General features: G+C 43.6%; 1 protein-coding gene across 1 annotated transcript; it reads right to left on the bottom strand.

Moving 5' to 3' along the window:
* Positions 1-2,293: 2,293 nt before the first annotated feature.
* On the bottom strand, positions 2,294-3,661 carry LOC133015984 (zinc-binding protein A33-like; the record flags this gene model as incomplete). Its single annotated transcript, XM_061083283.1, has 1 exon — positions 2,294-3,661. A coding segment is annotated over exon 1 (1,368 nt), but the record flags the coding sequence as incomplete, so codon positions are not given.
* Between the last annotated feature and the right edge of the window lie 19,579 nt (positions 3,662-23,240).

Here is a 23,240-nt window from a genome sequence, read left to right as displayed (position 1 = left end):
AGGAAACGCTGAATATTCATAAAGGCCTTTTGAAGCTGACCTCCTCCGGCTGCTTCAGACATCAGTCGTACGGTGAAGGTCGGAGGAGAGCTGACTCATGTTAAAATGACCCCCCCCCCCCCCCCCTCACCTCACCAACACATCACCAACACCCCCCCACCACGGCTGTCCGCTCAGCATGTGACACATCCCATCTGTAGCCAGACAGCGGCAAGTGTGGCCTCACATACAGAAGATGGGCTACACACACACACACAGGAAGTGTAAGAAATCGTGACACACAAAATATTCAAATATCCAAACAAACAAAACTTAAAGAAAAGACACGTTTATGCAAATTGTAACAAAACGCAGTCATACGCACATTTCACTTACACAAAACGCACACAGGAAGCAAAACAGACACACACACACACATACAAACATAAATGTCAGACTACAGCTGCTGCGCTCATCGCTCAGACTCTCGTTCAGGATTGGTCGATTCACTTGGGCAAGTCATGTACCGTGAACCGTGATTGGCCGGCTCACGGGAGCGTGCTAATCTTGACACGTATGGAAGCGACTGGTTGATCCTGAATAACAACAATCTGTGGCCATCGACAGGCTATGATTATTAAAATCTATTTGTTAATTAATGATTAATGCATGTGGTGCGATTACAATTCGAAAAAAACTCAAAAATATTGAATTCCAATTGTAAGTCTTGGGAGTCACCCTAGATAATAAACTGTCCTGGTCAAAGCATATTGACACTATTGTCAATAAAATGGGCAAAGCACTGGCTGTAGTCAGACGATGCAGAAGTCATCTAACACCTGATCTAAGAACACTGGTAGTTAGATCCCTCGTTCTGTCACAGCTGGATTATTGCCAAATAGTATGGGCAAATGCCACCATGAAAGACCTGAATAGATTACAGCTAGTACAGAACAAGGCTGCATGCTTTGCTCTACAGTGTCCTTACAGAACCAGCATACAGAGCATGCATGCCAGTCTCCAGAAGTTGAAGACAGGATGGCTGCTGCACTTCTTTTATCAACGTGGCGCCTCTTGCAGTCTAAAACACCAGCAGATCAGTATAGTCAACTAAATAAAAATGTAGCCTCACATAACTATGCCACTAGACGAGCAATAGAGGGAAGGTTTTCTCTCCCCAGAGCTAATACCAATTTTCTTAAACGCACTGCGGGATACAGAGCCATGAAGTCATGGTACCTACTACTACCAACAGAAATTATAAACGTGACACGTAAATGTATGTTCAAAAAGCAAATAATGAAACACTTGGGTACAACATACTTGTGACACTAGATGGTGCTGGACTGTACATAAATGTGTAGGACTCCATTACATGGTTTGACGTTTTCACTTCTATGGAATTACCTATCAGTGTTTTATATCATGACAATGGTAAAACTGCATAACCACTAACTTATTTTTAATATATGTAACATATAATTGTATGATCATTATTTAATGTATTTTAACTTTTGATATTTGTAATTTAACGTATGTTTTAAATGTTTGATATCTGTATGTATGTCTTTGATGTGGACCCCACTAAAAGTAGCTCTGTCTTAGGGGAGAGCTAATGGGGATCCTTCTAAATAAACAAATAAATAAACAAAGTAATTGTTTCCTAATTTTTAATTCAGCACTTTTTGAGCGTGGACATTTAATCATGTGATCATTTAAATCCTACTTAATGACAGATAATGTAATATTAACATTTCAACTTAAAAAAGGTCAGAACTCTGTTTCTGTTTCATAGTTTTTATTATTTTGATCACAATATTAAAATCACATCACTCGGCTGCTGTTGAATAAACACTTTTACAAACAGAATCATTTTGGCTTCATCACATCAAACAGACAAATGTTCATATTTGTTGGATTATTTCATATGTGAACAGACTTTATGTGATTGAACATGAATCATGTCTCATGTGTGAGTTTTAATAAAGTTTGTTGAATATGAACAATGATCAGCTGTTATTGATAAATGTGTTTTTATGTGGATCTTCATCAGTTTGCTCGACTTCATGGATCCACACAAAATCTAAATGATAGAAAACATTTTCCATGAAAATAAAAAACAAACCAAAGATAAATATCAGAAAAAAATGTTTTACACACGTGGAAAAGTCTACAGGAGAAATAAAAATTAGTGAGAAATAAAAGGAGAAATAAACAAAGCTTCAGAATAACAAGTTTAACATTTATATTCAGCAGATTTCTCCTGAAGAAATAAACATGATGAATAAAATCTTTATCTCTAACGGCTCTGATCCAGCATCACAGAGACTTTCACAGGTAACAGCTTCAAGTGATCTTTAGTGTAAAAGTATGGAAACATCTTCTGAGTGAAAGTGTCTGTGAAGGTGAGAATGTATTGGTTAGTATCAAGATCATAGAACGACAGTTCTCCTCTGTTCCAGTCCAGTTTCACACTGATCCTCTGGATCTTCTGCACAGAGAGATAAGATGATCCTGATGGTGACACTGCTAAGTATTGACCTTCAACGAACCCCATTCTCCAGTATCCAGACAGTTTGTCTCCCTTCCTCTGGACAGGCTCTGCTCTTACACCCAGTGACCACAATGTACTGTCTCCAACCAGGACGTCCCAGCTGTGAGTCCCTGAGTTAAAACCCTCAGATCCCAGGACTGAGCGGAAATAATCAAACCTCTCTGGATTGTCAGGAAGCTTCTGTCTCGCTCCTTGTCTCAAACTGGTCAGATCTTCAGACAGGACGAGTAGTGGATGAGCAGAGTTTGGGTCCAGAACCACAGGACTGTAGGAGACCAAGTCCTTCATCTTGTTCCAGATGTTGAAGCTCAGGTTGCCCAGATGTTTGGCCTTGTCTACCAGAGCTCCTGAGGCCAGCCGTGGATCATCCAGCAGGGGGCGCTGCTGGACCCGTTCCACTGCAGCCTTGTAGTTGAGCAGGAACGAGACGTCTTCAGCTCTCAGCTCGTCCTCTGTGGTTCTGATTGTGTCTGAAAGAGCCGTTATGTCTCTGCTCAGAGATTCAATCTTCTCCTTCATCATCCGACTCTTCTGCTCCTCTTCCTCCCTCAGTGCAGCCATCCTGGCCTCCTCCTCCTCCTCCAGAAACTGATGAAGCTTTTTAAACTGGTCCTTGATCTGCGTCTCTGTGAGTCCGGCCTGGACCTTAATGTGTTCTGCTGTTTGTTCAAACTCTACTTTAACACGTTCAAAACTCTGTAACTTCTTCTTCAAGGGCTCCAGAGTTTCCTGAAGCTGCTTCTTGTGTTGTTGTGCAGCTTCATCGATGGGTCTGAATCTGTGGTCGGTGTGTTTTTCTGAATCTCTGCAGACGAGACACACTGGCTGCTGATGGTCCAGACAGAAGAGTCTGAGTTTCTCTGAGTGCAGACTGCAGAGAGCAGGTGAAGAGCTCTGATCTCTCTCCAGTAAGAAGGTCTCACACAGGTTCTTCAACACCAGGTTACAAGGTGGTTCCATCTTTGAAGATCTTCTCTTACAAAGTGGACACTCTTTTACTTCCTTGTTTTTCCACCAGCTCTCCACACAGTCTTTACAGAAGCTGTGGCTACATGACAGAAGAACAGGATCTCTGAAGACATCATTGCAGACGGGACAGCAGAGATCCTCTTCTAATCTGGAAGCCATTGAGTCTCCAGGTGAAGCTGAAAACAGACAGTCAGTCATTCACAGCTCCATGAACTTCACTGAGGTTCACTTCCTCTCTGAGTCGAGGTGTTTGTTAAACTCACGTCAGTGTGTGGAGCTTCGGCAGGTTGTAGTTTGACTCTTCTCTCCTGTAGCTGGACTCACTCAGGACGTTTGGTCTGGTTTGGTTTAGTTTGGTTTGGAAGGTGAATGTGATCGTCTGGTTTTCAGCCTGCGTCTCTTCAGGGAGGAACAGATGCTTCCTGGTTTCTCAGGTGTGTCAGGAGAGGGAGGAGCTTGAGATGCTGGATGATAAAACCTGTAAAACCTGAAACAAATGTAAAGCAGCTCTGCTTACAGTACAAACTCTGCACCTCCCTCATGGACTGAACTCTAACACTTTAACTCTTAACTGTGTCTGATTCATCTGCCTGTGCAACATCAACGGTTCATGTGCAATACATTCACTGTACATATTCTGGTGTGTCAGGACACGATTGTAAAAAGTAATTCAAGCCTTGGATTTGATAACTGATAAATTTGATGACCATGCATGTACTCCAGACAGGCGTTTTAGGCAAATCTCACCCGCCTCTTCAGAGTTATCAGGACGTCAGATAGAACCAACAACCCTGACTCACTTACTTAGAGCTGTCAATCATATATTAAGTTCCTCGTCTGTGGTGGAAATGAACCTGTGAAATAAAAGCTCAGAAATGAAAACATTACCTCAATAATTGGCTTGTTTGTGTGCTTTCAATTTGGAGTCGGATCGATATAGATTCATCAAATAATATATATTTTGTTTTTAATAAATGATGTTATTAAACCCTCATTACAAAGGAAAGTAATCAAGTTTTGATATTTTACAGTTTAACTATAAATCTAATTATAAAGAAATCCGTAATCTATAAACAGCAATTTCTGAAAGGTTCCAATCAGCTGATTTTCTCCAAAAAACAGATAAATGGGTCGAGATTTATTAAAACTCATGAATCATAATTTCACGTTTGTTTTCTCGCAGTTCATCGTTCATCTGTTTCTTCGTCTTCAAACCGATCAGCTCAACTTTGTAAACATGACAACGCGTCAAGATGAACAAAAGTTTGAAGTTCTACAATAAGTAACGACTGATAATTAATCATAATGATCAAAAGATGATTCAAAATCTGTTCTGAGTTTAGAGCCCAAACTGTCAATTTGTCCAATTCGAAGTCGCTGCTGTTTCATTCAAAAATGTTCTGCTTTGTTTGATCCAATTTGTCCAATAAAACATGTCCAGTAAACTGACAGAGGTTTTCAGTTTTGGGGATAAACAATAAAGTGCAGCATTTACTATCATAAACTGAAAACAAATGTTTTTTTTGTTACCGATATTTCCTCAAAAAAAGACATTTTAACTCTGCATGAATGTGTGTGTGTGTGTGTGTGTGTGTGTGTGTGTGTGTGTGTGTGTGAGACAGGAAGCCACATTCAAACGACAGCACCTAACTCTGCACACCTCTTTCCCTCCAACAAATTCAATTTGCCGCTCCCCCAGCAGAGCATGATGTCCTCCTCTGCGCTCGGCGGTTCCATCTGAGGCACGTGCGTCCTCGTCTCCAGCGTTTCCCACGACTCGTCTTCTGAGGCCCGAGACGTACCGCCGGCTCAGCCAATAGAGCGACAGAAAGAGGCAGAGCCGAGGAGGATGTCAGTGGATCTAATTTGACTCGGGACACATTTCCACCTCCGGGGAGAGAGAAACCAGTCTGTCAGTCTGTCATCGCCCTGTGGAGCCTCTCCGACGCCTCTGCAGTGATGCAGCGTGTCTGCAGAATATTAGAAAGTCCTTCCTGAAAACTCGGCGTCTGCTCTACAGATCACGTCTCGGCTCCATCAGGAGGAGTTAAACTAAGATATCGACTTTACGTCACGTTTATTCTCCTGTAGACGACGGACGCTGGAAGACATTTAACAATCACAGAGTCTATACCGCTCTTCAATTACATTCTCTGTGATTGTGTCTAAATGGTTAATTGCTCCAGAGTTCTGGGGTCACTCCTCGAACCCAACTAAAAATATAAAGCTCACGTTTCGCAGTCTGAGCTTCAGTCGAGAGTTATAAGAAGAATAGTTGATACTGAAAACTATCCACACACGCACCCCCACTGCAGGAGGTCCATGCAAGTCTGAAAGCAGCTGATGTGTCGAGCAGCACTTTGCTTTCAGCTGTTGAGTCATGTGACTGATAAGAACCAATCAGAACGTGAACATGTCCAGACTTAAATGTAGCACTGTAGTTTTCTAAACTTTGGAAACTTGTAGTTTTCTAAACTTTGAAGTCATATGGACGTCAGACGTATATAAATATACGTTATTATTAGTATATTAACTAAAACACATTAATTTTGATGAATTTATCGCAGGACAAAGACTAAAACAATCAGATTCATCAGAAGACTGATATTTGTGTTTCAGCTTTTCAAACTGTTTTGTTTCTTGCTTGTGTAACACTGATCTCTTTCACTCAGTGTTGACGTCAGGGTTTTGTTCTCTCTGTGTTTCCTGTGAATCCCTCGAGGTTTCATCCTCTCTGTTCTCGTTCGGTTTCCTCCTCCTCACCTCGGAGGGTTTTGACCTCGTGCTGAACCTCAGCGTCAGGGCGACGGTGGCGTGACTCCAGCTCCTGTCACTACAATGCCTCTGATCAGACAGGAGGTTTCTCTGGATCATTTAACACTGGGACAGTATCATGGTTTCCTGATGTTATTGTTTCCGGAGGCGTCTCAGGGCGTGTGGAGAGATTCTGAGGAAAGGTGAGTGGGAGGAAATCTGAACCCTCACGTCACACGGTGGATGTTTAATCTTTACACGCTCAGGTTCTTCTTGTCGGGGCAAAAAACAAATGTTACCAGCATCTTTGAGTTTCTGACCTTTGTGTTCAACTCTCTGTGATTATTATCTTTTAAATATTCTCTTTGCACATGTTTTACTTTGTTGGAGACTTTCCTGTGAAGTTTAAGAGTTTTCAATCAACTTAAAATCCCCATTTTGTCCACATTATATAATATTAAAATATTTAAATTTGAGAAAAACATGAACTTTGACAATTTAGTGGGTCAATGTCCCATCAATTAACAAGGAGTAGGACAGATTTGTGGCCTATACTGCAGCCAGCCACCAGGGGGACGATTGAGCCGTCAAGGGACAAAGTGATCCATTAAAATAAGAACTGCTGTCTCAGGTTTTCTCCTTCATTGCAGATGTCGTGTGTGAGTGACTTTCTCATTAAAACAGGAGGAACAGAAGTTTTCTAAAGAAAGAGAAAACGTGTCAGTTTCTCTTTCAGCTTCTTGACGTCTCTTTCTGGGTCGAGCTCCTCTTATCAACGTTTGCTCTGCAGGTGTGCAGCCGCTGAGTTAAAGAGGATTACTGCTCTGAACAAGTGGGAAATTTATGGAAAATGATTTATGTTCCCACAGTCCTGGACAAGTTCTAAAAGTTCCACATATATATATATATATATTAGGGCTGTCAGTTTAACGCGTTATTAACGGCGTTAACGCAAACCCATTTTAACGCCGTCAATTTTTTTAACTCGAGTTAAAGCAGAGCTGCAGCTGCAGCTTCAGTATCTGTGTTCGCCTCCAGTTTGACCTGCTCTCGCTTTTTGTTTTAATATTTCGCCACCTAAAATATATATTTTAAAGCTATTGTAGCGTCCCACAGGACACGGAACTTCTTCGTGGTTTAGTAACTGGTATTTTCCTCTACACGAACATGTGCACCTCTCGCTGTTACTCCGTCTCTCGCAGACATCAACACTTCACTTCCTCATTGATCCCCGATCCCCCCATCCTATTGGTTAAAACAGTCACATGTCCCACCCAGACCCCTTCATGACCGTCAGACATCAGAGCGCTCCTTCAACACAGTGTTTTACTGAGCATACGTCAAAACCAAACATAAACATAAACCCAGTCCGTTACACTATTAGGCTGCAGCTATAAGTTTTTATTTATTTAAAAATAGGGTACTTCTTATTTCATACATTTTCCACAAATAAGGGGAGGACTCAAATAGCCCTACAAAGTTGTGTGTTTCATTTATTTCAAAGTAGGCCGACACCTGCCTGTGTATTTTGTTTGTTTGTTATTTGTTGCTTGTCTGTTTGAGTAGCTAGCTTAAAGCAAAGAAGTAGTACGCTTACCTTTTATTGGTAACCTAACTGTTATGGTTCATTGTTTCTGAAATAAGAGGCCTGACTGCTATGTTCACAGCAAACTTGAAAAAAAGAAAATATTAAGCCATGGTTTAACTGCACTATAGGCTGAGTCCTTGTTTACCTGAAATGTGCACTTTATAATTTTATTTTGTACCGCCCTGTTTGGCAATGTTGTTTTTGAATAATATAAAACATTTGCATAAAGCAAGCCAATCCACTTTTCCATGTTGATAAGAGCATTAAAACGAAAGTAAAATTATGGAAAAATAATAAATGAAGGAACATTCAGAATAGATACAAATTTGCGATTAATTGCGATTAATCGCGAGTTAACTATGACAAAATGCGATTAATCACGATTAAATATTTTAATCGTTTGACAGCTCTAATATATATATTTAAATATATAAGATATATGTTTTTCAGTTCAGGTTTGCTGCTCAGTCAGAAGTTGTGCTCATGTGAATCCGACCCGACGTTAGAGCCCATATAGATATTTAAAAAAAACTTATGACAAGGAAATGTAAATCAAGGCTGAAGAACCATTAGTTTGAATTCTCTCCTTCCTGTAAATGAGCTGAGAAACAGAAACTCATCCTTTAATATCTCCCGACCTGTAACTGTCCCTTGTTGAACTCGAGAGTTTCAAAGAACCTCAAACAGGGAAAGACAAGAAATCCTGAGATCCAGTGTCTGTGACCGGTTCATTTGAAGTGCAGCAGCTGAATTAGTGGTTTTAACAGATTATTAGACGGAGTGAAAACGTCCCGGTCGAGCCTGCAGCGTCTCAGGGAATCACAAAGATTTGAGGAAAACTATTAAATTACACCGAGTGCCACCCTCCGAGATTTTTCAGGTCGACTTTTCTCCTGACACGGCCTGAAAAATAGTTTCATGGTTTACGACGCTGTGTAATTGTGCTGTCAGGTCAACTCGCTCGGAGTTCTCCACCCCCCCTCGCTCGCTCTTCCCCCCCCGAGGGCCGACGATACCTACGCAGCTCCTCTGCAACTTTTAACTGAAACTTAATTTTGCAGCAGGAGGGAGGGAGGGAGGAATAAAGTTGTGTGTTTGGTTTTGCAGTGTGACCTCGCTGACCTTCAGAGCTTCAGGCGGGAGGAGACGATTCCTCCTGCTGCTGAGAAACCTCCTTAATGAGCCTTGATTACACAGGAGTTCGACCCGAGTTCTCTTCAAGCTGAGGAGGGTTTTTCATTGTTTGGCTCCGAGCGAGACTCTGAGGGGAAAACACAGGATTTAAAAAGAGAAGCGCACCTTCTCCTCTTCCTCCTCTTCCTCTTCCTCCTCCTCCTTTTTCCTGTTTCCCGAACTACAAAGAGAGGACGACACTGTTCCTTTCCCTGAGGTGGTTCTTGTTGTCTCTCTCTTTCCCTTCATCCTTTCCATCGTCTCTTATCCTTCATCTCACTGCATCTCTCCATCCACCCGACTCTCATCCTGTGTTCAGAGCATGTTTCTGTGATCGCCTCTTCAATCCCTCGCTTCATCTCTGGTGAAGGTGGGAAGAGAATCATGAGGTCACGACATCGAGGCGTCTTTTAAAAACATCAATCTCACATTCACATTTCCTCAATTTCCAGAACTGAGGAGGCTCAGGTACCGAACTTGCTTTTTAGGATCCAGACCAAAGTAGGTCAGACAACCGAGCCCCGATTACACATGGAACCTGATGAACCACCCGGTCGATGATCCCCTGAAAGTCCCCGGCTGCTGAGGCTTAACGAGTTTTACTTTAGTTCATTCTGTTACCAGTTTGAAAAGTTAAGGCCGGAGAAAATGTTTTAGTTTATTTTGTTACCTTTAAGTGCATTCCTCTACTATTATATCTGGTTTTACACAGAAAGCAAAGTTCCAAAGTCCTGCAACTTGTGCCCGATGGATTCAAACCTCAAATGTCTCCTTCTCTGTAAATGTCCTCTGTGTCTATGAGTCATATCGGTCCACGTCTCTTTTCCCAGGCCTGGACCAAGCGGCCTTGGTTTGCTGCCAGATTCATTTTCCTAATAATCCCACCCAGCCTGCCCTCAAACACCCCCCCCCCCCTCTCCTTCACCCCTCCTTCACCGCACTGCATTTTCCTGCGTCAGCAAATCTACCTCACCCCTCCCTGACCCGCGTCCCACCCTGAACACCACAGCCTCCATCACCCCAATTATTTCCCAGGAGTTTACCTCAGAACCCCCCCCCCCCCCAGGTATCCCTACTCTGCATATAGAGTCTATGAGAAAGGACAGAACCAGGCATCAGGTTTGAAAGTGGAAAAGGTTGAAGACCTTCATGTGCCTCCTCTCTTGGACAACTTCTGTCCTGATGACCTATAAACATTAAGACTGCTTGTTTTTAAATACAGATATTGATATAGACATTTCACGTTTGACTGTTGAGTTATTGGGTTTTAACGTTATCGTTGCTCTCTCTCTTTTTGTTGCATTAAATAAAACTGGGGGAGGGGTTTTGTCGATTGGCCTACGTCTCTATGCAGATAAGCGTTTTAGGAGCTAATCTCCATCCTAAAAAACCTGATATCACATGTCACGTGACCCTTCCTTTACAATGGTCACGTGTGTGCAGCTGTAAACTGGAAACAGGTAGCCGTAGAAGACATGACAAACACTTGAGTCCTGTTACAGCTGCTTCTCTCTCAGTTTGGGTCTTTAAGGAAAAGCGTATCTAACATTCTAGTGTAAATAACAGGAATAAAAGTCTCACAGAGCTGAAGAGAACGAGTTTGACTTTTCAAAGAGCAGGCCTGAAAGGAAACGGGTTCTAAATCCAGATCAAGTGTCAAGTGCTCGCTTTTTAAATCCATTTCCTTTAGATTTAAGTCTTCCACAGGTCGGACCCTTGTGTGTTTGCTGAGAGTCACAGTGAGTTACCGGAGCTGAGGGAGGCAGGTTGGAAAGTTCGGCTCTCTCAGCCTCTTTTTAAGATGCTATTCAGAGGCTCAGGCAAGAGTCACAAATTGTACGTGTTATACTGGCAGTTGCATCCGAGCGAGAATAAGCCTCAGTGCTTACTGACCCCCCCAGTAGAATAGTGGTATAACGTGGAACTGACCCGAGCAGACGACGGTTGCATCTTCTCATGAATGTGTGACACTGAAACCTTCTCCATAGATGTTTCCTAGGGTTGAGGTGACTGCACAGCAAAATCGGGAGTGTTAATTCAACTCACAGAGTGTTAAATTTAACACTTTTTCTGAGTTTATATAATCCTCACCGATTCTGAGTTAAAATTACACTTTGAAAAGTGTTAATATTTTAACTCTTTAACAGTGATAAATATTTGACACCCTTGGTGTTATTTTATGACACCACAGAAGTGCACCTTTAACTCTAAATTGTGTTATTCCTTTTCACTGTGAGTGTTAATTTTTAACATACATAGTGTTATTTTATGACTCATTAAAGTGTATTTTTAACACTAAAATGAGATAAAGATGATAAAGATCTTGATAAAGAGAGCCGAGGGATTTTGTTATGGTTCATTGGGTGCAGAGATTTGTGGTGAAGCTCCTCCCATATTTTATGATCAACTCCACCTGAAGTGAATCTAACTCAGTCACAAGTGTTAACATTTAACTCGCTTGATTGACAACGCTCGCAGAGCTTTTTTAACACTAGTGGTTTTAAAACAACTCCAAAATCAACACCCACCAACTCAAAAATATTAACACTGAAAAAACAACACTACAGATTTTGCTGTGTGTCTTTCCTACAACGGCTTCATAATAACATAGTAAGGTCTCCATTTTGTGTATATTGTTTATTGTGTTTCTTGTGTACATACTCTCTCCCTCCTTCTCTCGATCGGCAGCCCTGGGGAGAAATCCTGTTCTGCTCGTATAGTAAAAGATCCATAAAGTGTTTACCATCCACACAGAAAGCCCGACCTGGGATGCACTTCACATCTTATACCATCTTGTATCTGTCGTTCAGCTTCTGTTGTGCATACGACATGTTCTCGTACGTCTATAACTTCCTCCAGCACCTGCACACAGCCCCCCCGAAGTGAATGTTCCCACCCGACATGTTCATACGCTGCTGCAGCATCGTCCTCTCTCTCTCTCCTGTTCGTCTCCTTAAATCTGTCTGATCTATAAATCAGGACTTTGTGTGTTTAGAACCTGCCGCTGGTTGAGTCCATAGTGCCGTTGCTAATTGGATTCTTAATTAAACTGATTCTCTGTCTGTGACTTGGATGTTTTTCTCTCTCTCAGGGAACAAAGCTCGACCCATTGATCTTCTGATGATTCTGGACGAACGATTTGACTCGTGACACTTTGCTCTGATCCCGTTTATCACAGAGCTGCTGATAACTTGAGTCTCAGCTTAGTTAAAACCGTCTGGATCCCTGAAATGAGCCCGAGTGTCGTCTGAACTCTTTGTCCACAGAAAGTTGATAATGTGACAGAATCCTGAATATTTTCATGTTTTTGTAATTGTTTGTGAATTCTCTATGTTTGTATTATACCCACGTTTACATTGAAATGTTTGTGTACACGTTGACTATAGATATGATGAAATCAATATGTTTTCACACATCTACAGAGCAGCAGCAGATTCACAATGAAGAACTGATGGAAAACAAAGAGCAGTTTGATGTAAGTCCCCTGTTGTTTTCATTTAGCTGTGTGTGTGTCTGTGTGTGTGTGTGTGTGTGTGTGTGTGTTTTGTTGCTCTGTCGCAGGTGTATGTATGCATCTGTACGATTGTGTGTTCCCTCTTTTGTGGTGTCGTAATAGGGTTAGGTGGTATGTTAGTGTGTGTGTGTGTGTGTGTGTGTGTGTGTGTGTGTGTGTGTGTGTGTGTGTGTGTGTGTGTGTGTGTGTTGTGTTGTTCCACTGCAGCCCTGTAATTACCTTGAGTCAGATCAGCTTCTGTAACACAGGTGGGAGACACAGAATTTAATTACAGGGTGGGAGACGTGCTGCAGCCACCTGCATGTGCATGTGTGTGTGTGTGTGTTTGTGTGTGTGTGTGTGTGTGTGAGTTTGTGCATGTGTGTGTGTGTTTGTGTGTGTGTGTGTGTGTGTGTGTGTGTGTGTGTGACAGGGGGTGGGCGAGCAAGCCTGAGTGAGATTGAAGGAGACAGAGAAGACAAAGGTAGAGAGAGAGAGAGAGTCTCTGACGATGGAGCAGCTTGAACACCTGGTGCCGGATCAGAGGAAACATGATGGAGATTAAAAAGATCACGAGGGGAATTCTTCTTCTCTTTCTTCCTCCTCTTCCTCCTCTTCCTCCTCTTCTGACTCCTGTGGTTGTGATCTGACGGCAGCTTTGTTCACGCTCACATCAAGGTGTGCTTCATCTTCCTCGTTGCCAAATGTGAAGATGATGCAACGTGATACAGCAGAACTTCAGCTCAGCTGGTTTGGACACATTGTGGTTCGGTGTTGCTATGAGACGAGCCGGCAGCCGCTACATTGAATAAGGATCGTTGCCTCATGTGTCCGAGCAAGTCGCAGATATCACACTAGTGTTGGGGGTACAGACTCCTGAGATCTGACCTCCAGACAAAGAGCAATAAAACTGCGGCCTGTAGGCCAACCTGAAACCAGTTCTACCGGTTTCTGCTTTGAATCCACACATTCCTCAGACAACGTGGAGCCTCTCCCAGTAGGGGAGCATCTCGGTGGTCCTTCAAGAGAACCCCAACTGTGACGCTAAAACGCCCACTGAGGTCGAATCCCCGCCCACTACGGTTGTAACTCTGACATCTCACTGGCTGAGAGCAAACTGAAGCCCATGAGCACTTCCTGAGGAGGCAGGAACTCCTCAGGTGGAACAAAACAGCTGAACTCACAGAAAACTTTGCCATTTTTCCTGTACTGACGTCGCAACCAGACCTCCCCAGGCCTGACCAGATGACCCAGTAACTAAAGGAGGCGATAACTACTTTTGTTTCGGCTTTTTTCCCTGCGCTGATGACCTCTCCAGACCTCTCCAGGTCTATCCAGATTATTTAGTTGCTATAGGGAGCAACCACAGACGTTTGTTTCAATTCATTTTATTTTTCTTTCTTTTATCTCAGTCGAAGTTTTATTTTGATAGGACTTTTTGCTGTTTTAACTTGAAAGATCAACCAGGAAATTCACTCGCGGGCAAGCTCAGACATTTTCCCCACGGACTTTTCATTCTTCCCACACGATCGACAGACGGCTTCCCCCACAGCCGTTCCCTGCAGAAGCGCGACGTTCAATTCCGCGGAGGAGTATCAGAAAATCCACTCCGTTCCTGTAAAGCAGCGCGATCTCCGCTGCCACAGAAGAAGACAAAGTTTCATTCCGTCCAAGGCAGCACGAGGAAATTCGCTCCCTTTCCGGTCTAGCGGCCGAGCTCCGGAGCCCCGCTTGAGAGACCACGTGATCCACTGGAGCCGGCACATTCGCGCCGACGCACACGCACACCGCTAGGGTCACAGTAAGAGGCTATTTTGTCTGGGCAGAGACTAGTTTTAATACTTAGCTTATTTTCTTTATTTGAGTGTATTTGTTTATAAGACCTCCGTGTCTTCATTTGTTTAGCCGCGACGAGTCACCACTTCCGGTTTCCGGTTTGACGGCCGTGGTTTTGTTACAGTGTTTAAGCGCCGCGACGAAGCGTCTCCGGCTGCACTGTGACCGTCTGACCAACTTGACAGAGACTTTACCGGTCAAACTTCAGCACACAACGCCGCTTGGGGGCTGAGTGGTAAAGTAATTGTGAACTTGTCTCTGACAGTGTTTTTAAGAGGTTCTTTGATATTTCCTTGCATGCTCTCTCTCCTCTCTCTTCTCCTAAACCTACCTACACACACGTTCCGATCTGTATTTATACAGTTCACGTCACATAGATAAATCTATACTTAGAGAGACTCGACGCATCTGGAAGCCATTCGGCCCCAAGGCCAAAGCAGAGATAAAGAATTCTCTTTGTCTGAAAATTCCTTTGTGTTAATTCACGTGGCGACCGCCATTTTGGGCTCCGGCCACATGGTGTCATTAGCATAGGCTCCATTTTGAATAACGCGAGTTAGACCACCATTTTGAGTGTTTATTATTGCCACGCCTCCTCTCTCTCTCTCCTCCCCTTTTGGCTCTAAATTCCAAAGCGGCTCCGCCATTTTGAGAGTTTTTCGGCCCTAATAATTCCTTGAATCATTATCGGCTATCTTGGATGTGACCACGTGACGTGGTCATACGTCATTGCCACTCCCCTCTCTCTCTCTCTCTCTTTCACACACACACACACACACACACACACAAACACACACACACACACACACACACACACACACAGAGACACATTGACACAGACACACACACACAGACAGGCATACATAAACTATAGGTTTTACATGTGTGTTCTGAATTGTGATAAGTGCTGCTGCTGTTGTTATCTTTGAAATATTGGAGTTTGTTAAAATGATGAATCATTAAACAACATTAACTTTATTTCCCCTTTTTAATAAATGCTTTTGTAATTAAAGTATCTGTAGTCTGTGATTATTTGTGCATATGTGTGTGAATACAGCTGGATTATGATAGCCTGTGCTCGAACTTAAAACCCTTCATTGTTTATTATATAATCATTAATATTAACTATAGAGATTATTAATTTAACTTTTATCAAATGAGACTGATATTTATAGATTGACTCGTTGGTCCCTGTAACCAGGGTGGTGCCCCGCTACGATAGGTAATAATTACAGATTGTATCATTCTTAATTGATAATTTTATTGTTTTCAATAATTATTTAACTATTCTTAATAGATAACCTTATCATTTCTAATTAATTATTTTACTATTCTTAAGTGATAGCCTTATCATTTTAAATTATTTTCAATAAATAATTTTCATTATTTTAATAATCATATTTCATGATTATTAACAATTAGCCAACGTCAAGTCTACTCCTATTGCACAACACTAGCTTGTGTCCTCAGTGAACTTGTTGGTGATTGTGTATTGAAGAGATGCAGCGAGGCTCCGGGTCCTGACACCAGACCTCGCTGGTTCGAACCCCAAGCAGCGACTCGCTGCAGTGGAAAGGTTCCTGCGAAGGTTCCTCGTTCCATCGACCTGTTGGATCCTCCATTGCTCAGATGGAACGATGCATTTGTCTTATCAGGCAACAGTCGTCCTCAGATGCCGCCTCTGAAGGATGTGGCCTCTGAATCCGGACGTAGTGACATCACCTCTCGCCCCGATGTCAGATGGGATTGGCTTCAACACTTCTCTTGGTGTTAGCTTTGCTTCCTCTCCACGTTCACAAAAGAATAAAGAACCTACAAAACATTCCAGCTGCCAAACCCAGAGCTAGAATAACCTGTCATCTGCTCATGTAACTTTATCTCCTGTCGAACCAGTTTTCTTTGACTCAGAGCTCATTTAGTTCCAGAGGACAATAAACTGTTTTGATCCTCAGAGGCTGAAGCACTAAACAGCCCGAGGCAGTAAATACGACTTTACATGGATCATTGAGTCTTTACACATTTACTTGAGTAGTTTGTCAAACTTTTCTTTTCCCAAATCTTCATCCAAATCTAATTTGGGTTTTTAATTTGGGGAAAAAACTGCTCATACTTTTCATGATAACCTTCTTTGTTTCACCTTTCCAAAGCCGTCTTCGTCGGCCAAACTCATCCGAGCTTCAGTCAGCAGCCGGTTTCCTCCGCCTGCTGCATCACTGCCAACCTCGTGGCCTGGAAACGCTGCCAGTACACCGTGGCCCAGTATTCCTCCACTGGTCAGATGCATATTCAAGCAAATACGCAGAGCCACAATCAGCACGAAGCCCAGGTGCTGAAAACCAATAATGAGAATTTTACAGAGAGACAAAGGTTTTACTTCATTCATCATATTCACCTGGAGTTATTCAGCTGTGCCGGGATTTGAACCTGTTACCTCGCTGCAGTGGAAAGAAAAGAAAACAAGAGTTTCTAATCTTACAACTTCTCAGTGTAAAAACCCACAGAACTTATTTACTGCACTAACGTGAGATTCCAGTCGTGTTGGCAGAGTGATCAGTGATGTCACATTTATGGGATGAGTTCCTTCTTGCCTCAGAACTTAAACTCTGCTGAAGCTCCGACAAATGTTCAGCACAGGATCTGTAACTGAATCAGTTAACACATGACAGAGAAGTAATCAGAAAAATATGCTCTTATTTTTTAAATTGATTTGGAAACCAGAAATAAACATTTTTTTTTAATGACTATTGACCAAAAACCACTGGTTTAGTTCCATGCATCGCTCCACCTGCATCTCATCTGTAAATCAACAACTGGGAAGTCTAATGACTGAATTACTGAAAACACTTGAACATCATCGTTCGATAATAACTTCAAATGACAGAAACCATCTTTTATTTTTGTGTATTTACATTTATTTTTAGTTTAGCACCACCATAGACGCTCAACTAAATAAAATAAAATACATTTATCTGGACCAGGTGATCATTTGTCACAGCACCTGAACCCAGAAAACAAGGGACAGATCAATTTATGGATTTGTCGCATCTGAGGCTGTTGTGTGTAGTTCACGTTGTGCGATGGGTTTGTTGACACACGTAGGAAACATGTTGTGTGTGTGCAGACGAGCAGCAGCTGCATTTGTCTCAATAGCTTCACACCAACAGACACACACTCAAGGACAAAAGCCTGTGTGTCGGCTGTCTGGTCCGTTCGCCTCAGAGCCTGAAGTGGGAGTCTCTGTTTCAGCTTCCTGTCTTCATGTCCCAACCTTCCTCCCTCCTCCCTCCTCCGTCCTCCGTCCTCCTCCCTGCTCCTCCCTCCTCCCTCCTCCTCCCTCATCTCCTCCTTCCTCCCTCCTCCCTCCTCCTCCCTCCAGCTCCATTAGCCGCCTGTTTCCCTCTCAGCAGATAAATCACTCATCTCCTCCCTCCTCGGCTGCTACCGACTCCTCGCCTGCGTGCGTGACGAGCCGCGGTCACGTGACCTTGTTTTGACAACGTGACGAGCTCCATCACTCCATCACTCCATCACTCCACTTTCCACTTTCTGCGTGTTTTCCAGACAATGACCACAGAGGCTCACGCACGCCACCCAACAGGAAGCTGGGTCATCAATAAAAGATCAGGGCTCTTCCACCTGAGTGTCTGGAGCGATGCTCTCTGAGGGGGAGTGGGGGGGGTCAGGGCTTCGCTGTAGGTGTAGAACAGGAAGCTGCTCAACAACAACAACAACAACAACAACAACACAACAGTGTCAGCGGTTTCTTGTCTGGGTCACAGCCTGTTTCTCCTTATAGGATTTAATCAACTAGAAATTATTACACTTGACAGTTCACTCGATCAGTCCAGGTTCTCCGTCCTGACTCCTCCTCCTTCTCCTCCTTCTCAAACCGTTAGAGGCCATCAGTTGTACACTTCTTGTCCTGATGCATTGTGGGAAACAATTAGTCCCCTATTGGTGAAATCACTATAAAGCCCATATTTGGAGGAGCAGGGGGTGGAGCCTGACTTGATAAATGCCACGATTCACCTTTTAGAATGAATCTGTTTTCACTTAATGATGATTTTACATGAAGTTTGTCGTGTTAGATCCTGAACAGACACACACAAACTGCTCCTGAGGACTTTCTCTGACTTCCTCAGGACAAGACGTCAGTTTCTCTCCAGGTTTCGATCCCGGCAGGAAACACTCAACACTCACGTTTCTCCTTATAGGATTTAATCAACTGGAAATTATTACACTTGACAGTTCACTCGATCAGTCCAGGTTCTCCATCCTGACTCCTCCTCCTCCTCCTCCTCCTCCTCCTCCTCCTCCTCCTCCTCCTCCTCCTCCTCCTCCTCCTCCTCCTCCTCCTCCTCCTCCTCCTCCTCCTCCTCCTCCTCCTCCTCCTCCTCCTCCTCCTCCTCCTTCTCCTCCTCCTCAGCCGCTGGAGGATCCTCAGCTCGGAGGCTGAGACGACACCCAGACATCTGGGGAGGATGAAGCCTGAGGGCCACATCATGTCAGCTTGACAGTTGTGACTGGTCCATTAGTGGAGCTGAATGTCTGTATCACAGCTCTGACACTGGTGCAGCTCCCCCCCCCCCCTCCCCCCCCCCCCCAGGGATGGGGACGTTACCTATATTCATCCTTAGCTCTTTAAATCATATTCCATGTATTGACACCAGGGATAATGTCACATGACAAACATCTTTAGCGCCTGCTTTTAGTTTCATAGGCCGTTTGTTGTAGTTTTCAGTCCAAGGCTCGGTTCTAACCTGGATTCGCTGGAGGAGAAACCAGTCACAGCTAATTTCCATTATCCCAAAATGACAAAATGAATCCGTTATGATTCATATAAAATACATGAGCCATAAGCACCTTAGAAATTTGCATCAGGAGATTTGTAAACTCCGTATTTACATTGAAACAAAAGCCGCTGAAATGAAAACAACACATTGTGTTGACAGAGGAACAAAATGGAGTCAGAACTAAAATAACACCACATGATAAGATCCCCCCCCCCCCCCACACACATGCTTCCTCTCTGCACTATTTCAAACCTTCTTTATTCTACACCGTCTTTAAAATGATTTATGGAATGATTCAGTGTTTGTGAAGCTCGCTCCGTGGAGGAATAAGGTTTATTATAAAAACATCTGATGGTAAAACTATCACGATACTGCATGTGAGACGAGGAGGAGCAGGAGGAGGAGGAGGAGGAGGAGCAGGAGCAGGAGCAGGAGCAGGAGCAGGAGCAGGAGCAGGAGCAGGAGCAGGAGCAGGAGCAGGAGCAGGAGGAGGAGGAGGAGGAGGAGGAGGAGGAGGAGGAGGAGGAGGAGGAGGAGGAGGAGGAGGAGGAGGAGGAGGAGGAGAGTTAATGAGATGGAGGAGAGCATTTCAAGGAGGAGAGAAAGCAGCGTTGCAGAAGAAGGTCGACGTCCCAAAACTAATTCCACAAAAGATAGTACATGAAGGGTTTTTAATCACATCAGCCACATACAAATAACACATAAGAACAAATTAGAGCAGATTCATCAAAATGAAGTTCACACTGTTCCATTGGGCAAAAGTTTAGACGAAAAGTGAGAAGAGCCTAAACAAAGTCAGAAATGTATAAAAACTATTTAGTGAGCAAAGAGGTCCTGAAGCTCGAGCTCTGACAGGAACAAGATCGTACAAAGTGATCGAGCGACTTCCTCTTCGTTCACAGCAACGCACACACGTTCATTTCACACTAACTCATTGTATCAGCTGATTCATCAACATCAGCATCGCCCCCAAAACTCCAGACAGGTCCTGAAAATACCAGTTATATCCTCCAGTTCAAACACTGTTATATGACAAAAATATGGTAAATAAAACAATTTCTCCAGCATGTCGTCAGGTTGTTAGTGTGGGTGTGAGTGTGTGGACTGGTCTGATGCAGAGAACTGGTTCCGTGTCATCATGGAACCAGGTGAGGGATCGAGCCGCTCGGCCTCTCGCTGGAGAACCAGCCTGCTCCACATCATTCTGATATCCAGCCCCCTGATTGGCTGGCGGCCCCGTGGAGAGGGCTCTCCTCACACACTGTTGTTTTTTGATATCTCGCTCCTCCTGCTGGTGTCGTGTTTTTCCAGACGACACCAGCAGTCCGACGCCTCGGCTCCTTCAGTCGGTAGAAACACAGCGAGTCGCTCAGAGAGGCAGGAAAGTGAGTTTGAATACTTTCACACACATGAACAGAAGATAGGTAGCAATCTGAAGTGAGGAGCGAGAAGAGGTTTCTGCAGCAAAGATCAGTGAAGTGACACTGGATCGATTCCCAAAGACACAACAATTCAATACTGTCATCGAAGGATTTTACACATTATCTTCAAGCGTCTTGTTCCTTCATGAACCACAGTTGTTTTTAAAGAGTAACGTAACACTTTATCCTTCTTTATAGTTAGTAAATACATGTATAATCTCATTTGATTACGTTATCAATGGATCCTGGTCTCTTGCTTCGCGTCATCCATCTTTCTTCTGTTGCTGTCACGATATCACGACTTCACTTCACAATTATCACAGTCAACACAACTCACAATCACAATATCTACACAGTTTGATACATAACCGTGATCAAACTCAATTTCTCAATTTGATTGTTTGTGTAACGTGTTTTCTCACATCTGTGGTTGTTCAGGTAGAAGATGATCAGAGGTCAATTATGAAAATTACGATTGATGACAAATAAATAATCAAATAGAGCAAATCTCTCCTGACCCAGTTACAGAGCCGAGTGAATCGTGCAGGAGACAAACTCCAGCTCTGTACTTCCAGGGGAAAACAGATTGAAACAATAACGACTTGTGTTGTCTCTTCTTTCTTCTCTCGTGTTCTCCCTGCAGTCATGAATATTCAGGAAGAAGATATTTACGGCTGCTAATGAATATTATGCACAAAGTCGGCAAATTAGGCGAGCGCAGGGAATTGAATCGCCACTAGGTGCAACAACAGCAGAGAGGAATCCCCGCGCTCGTGCTTTTGAAAAGCTAATTTGAGTTCATGATAATTATTATTATGGTGTGGAGTTTACACACAGAACTAGATAATGAAGAGAAACTGGAGCATCGCACAATAAAACTATTTCAACTCGTGGAGCAGATTTTCTCGTTGGTGATTCAGCGTCTTGGCAAAATATCGATAACTGAGCAGAAGAGACACAATAATCTTTTCTCCCACACGAGCATTTTCAAGAGCTGGTAGATGTGGACGTTTTCTCAAGGACGTTCTGATCTCACTCAGATTAATCCCCCCCCACGCCAACCAAAAAGCAGGTCTATTTTTAGAGGTTCATTAAAGCCACTTCTTTGCTGAGTCGCACACCAACATTCACATTGGAGTAATTGGGTTGCGTGTGTGTGTCTGTGTGTGTGTGTGTGTGTGTGTGTGTGTGTGCGTGTGCATGTGAGTGGATTGGTGGGTCATATTCCAAACACGATTGAATTTGAATGTTTGCTTTCGAACGTGTAACTCCTGCATCACTAATGAGGATTTGTAGCATTAATCAAAGGCCGGGCTGCGGCTGCCAATCAACGTGATTACAGAGAGGAACTGGTGAGGATCACCGCTGCAAAGCATGCTGGGAATTCTGTGTGCTCTTAAAGTGAGAAATTAAAGATGGAGCCAGAGAGAAGGTGAAGGTTGGGTCACATCCTCTCCTGTGACCCGATCCACCTGGAGATGAAGCAAACATCAGGACATCTACTTTACAGTAAACTTAATATTAAGTTTTTATTGAAATGTCCAAACATCTTTTCTCCACTGGGGCCGACATGCGTTGAATTTTAGTTTCCTCAAACTTAACAAATAACTAAAAGTCCTTCCTCTCTTCTTCACACCAAGTCTGCTCTGCTGGTGTCTTCACCATCTCCTCCTCGTCCTCGTCCTCCTCGTCCTCCTCCTCCTCCTCCTCCTCCTCCTCCTCCTCCTCCTCCTCCTCCTGGAGGGGAGCGGCGGCTCCGCAGGCATCTGCTCGTTTTGTTCGGAGCCGTGTGTAAGTAAACACTTCTCACTCGCGACCATCTGTCAAAGCTCAGATCTGCATGAGTGTTGGCAGAGATGGCTGGAAGAGAGAGAGAGAGAGAGGGAGAGAGAGGGAGAAGGAGAGGGAGAGAGAGAGAGAGAGGGAGAGAGAGAGAGAGAGAGAGAGAGAGAGAGAGAGAGAGAGAGAGAGAGAGAGGGGGCTGGCTGTGATTTCTGTTCTTGTTGAGATTAAAATTACAGGAAATCATGTGATTATATTTGCATTTTTATTTAATGTACAACCCAAAATGCTCATAAACAATCAAGTGCAATGCATGATGGTATATTGCTCGGTCAGTTGTACACTTCTTGTCCTGATGCATTGTGGGAAACAATTAGTGCCCTATTGGTGTAATCACTATAAAGCCCATATTTGGAGGAGCAGGGGGTGGAGCCTGACTTGATAAATGCAACGATTCACCTTTTATAGATTAAATCTGTTTTCACTTAATGATGATTTTACATGAAGTTTGTCGTGTTAGATCCTGAACAGACACACACAAACTGCTCCTGAGGACTTCCTCTGACTTCCTCAGGACAAGACGTCAGTTTCTCTCCAGGTTTCGATCCCGGCAGGAAACACTCGTCCTCATTAGCTCCTCCTGTCCACTTCCTGGCCTCAATACACCGCTCACCTCCTACAGGTCGGCAGCGAGTCACCGAGCGTCTGATCCGGCTCCGCCTGTCCTGACCTCATTCTGTCTCTCCGTCCGTCCGTCAGTCTGACACGTCTCCCTGTCATTCTGTCCAATCAGCTGTCTCCGTGCACGATGAATAAAGAGGAAGTTCGCTCCACTAGACAACGAGAAATCACACGAGTCCACGTGCAGCATTTAAAGCCATCGTCACGGTAACTGCTG

Source organism: Limanda limanda, chromosome 12, assembly GCF_963576545.1.
Source record: "Limanda limanda chromosome 12, fLimLim1.1, whole genome shotgun sequence".
In the NCBI taxonomy this organism is placed as follows: domain Eukaryota; kingdom Metazoa; phylum Chordata; class Actinopteri; order Pleuronectiformes; family Pleuronectidae; genus Limanda; species Limanda limanda.
This window is presented reverse-complemented; position numbering and strand designations above follow the sequence as displayed.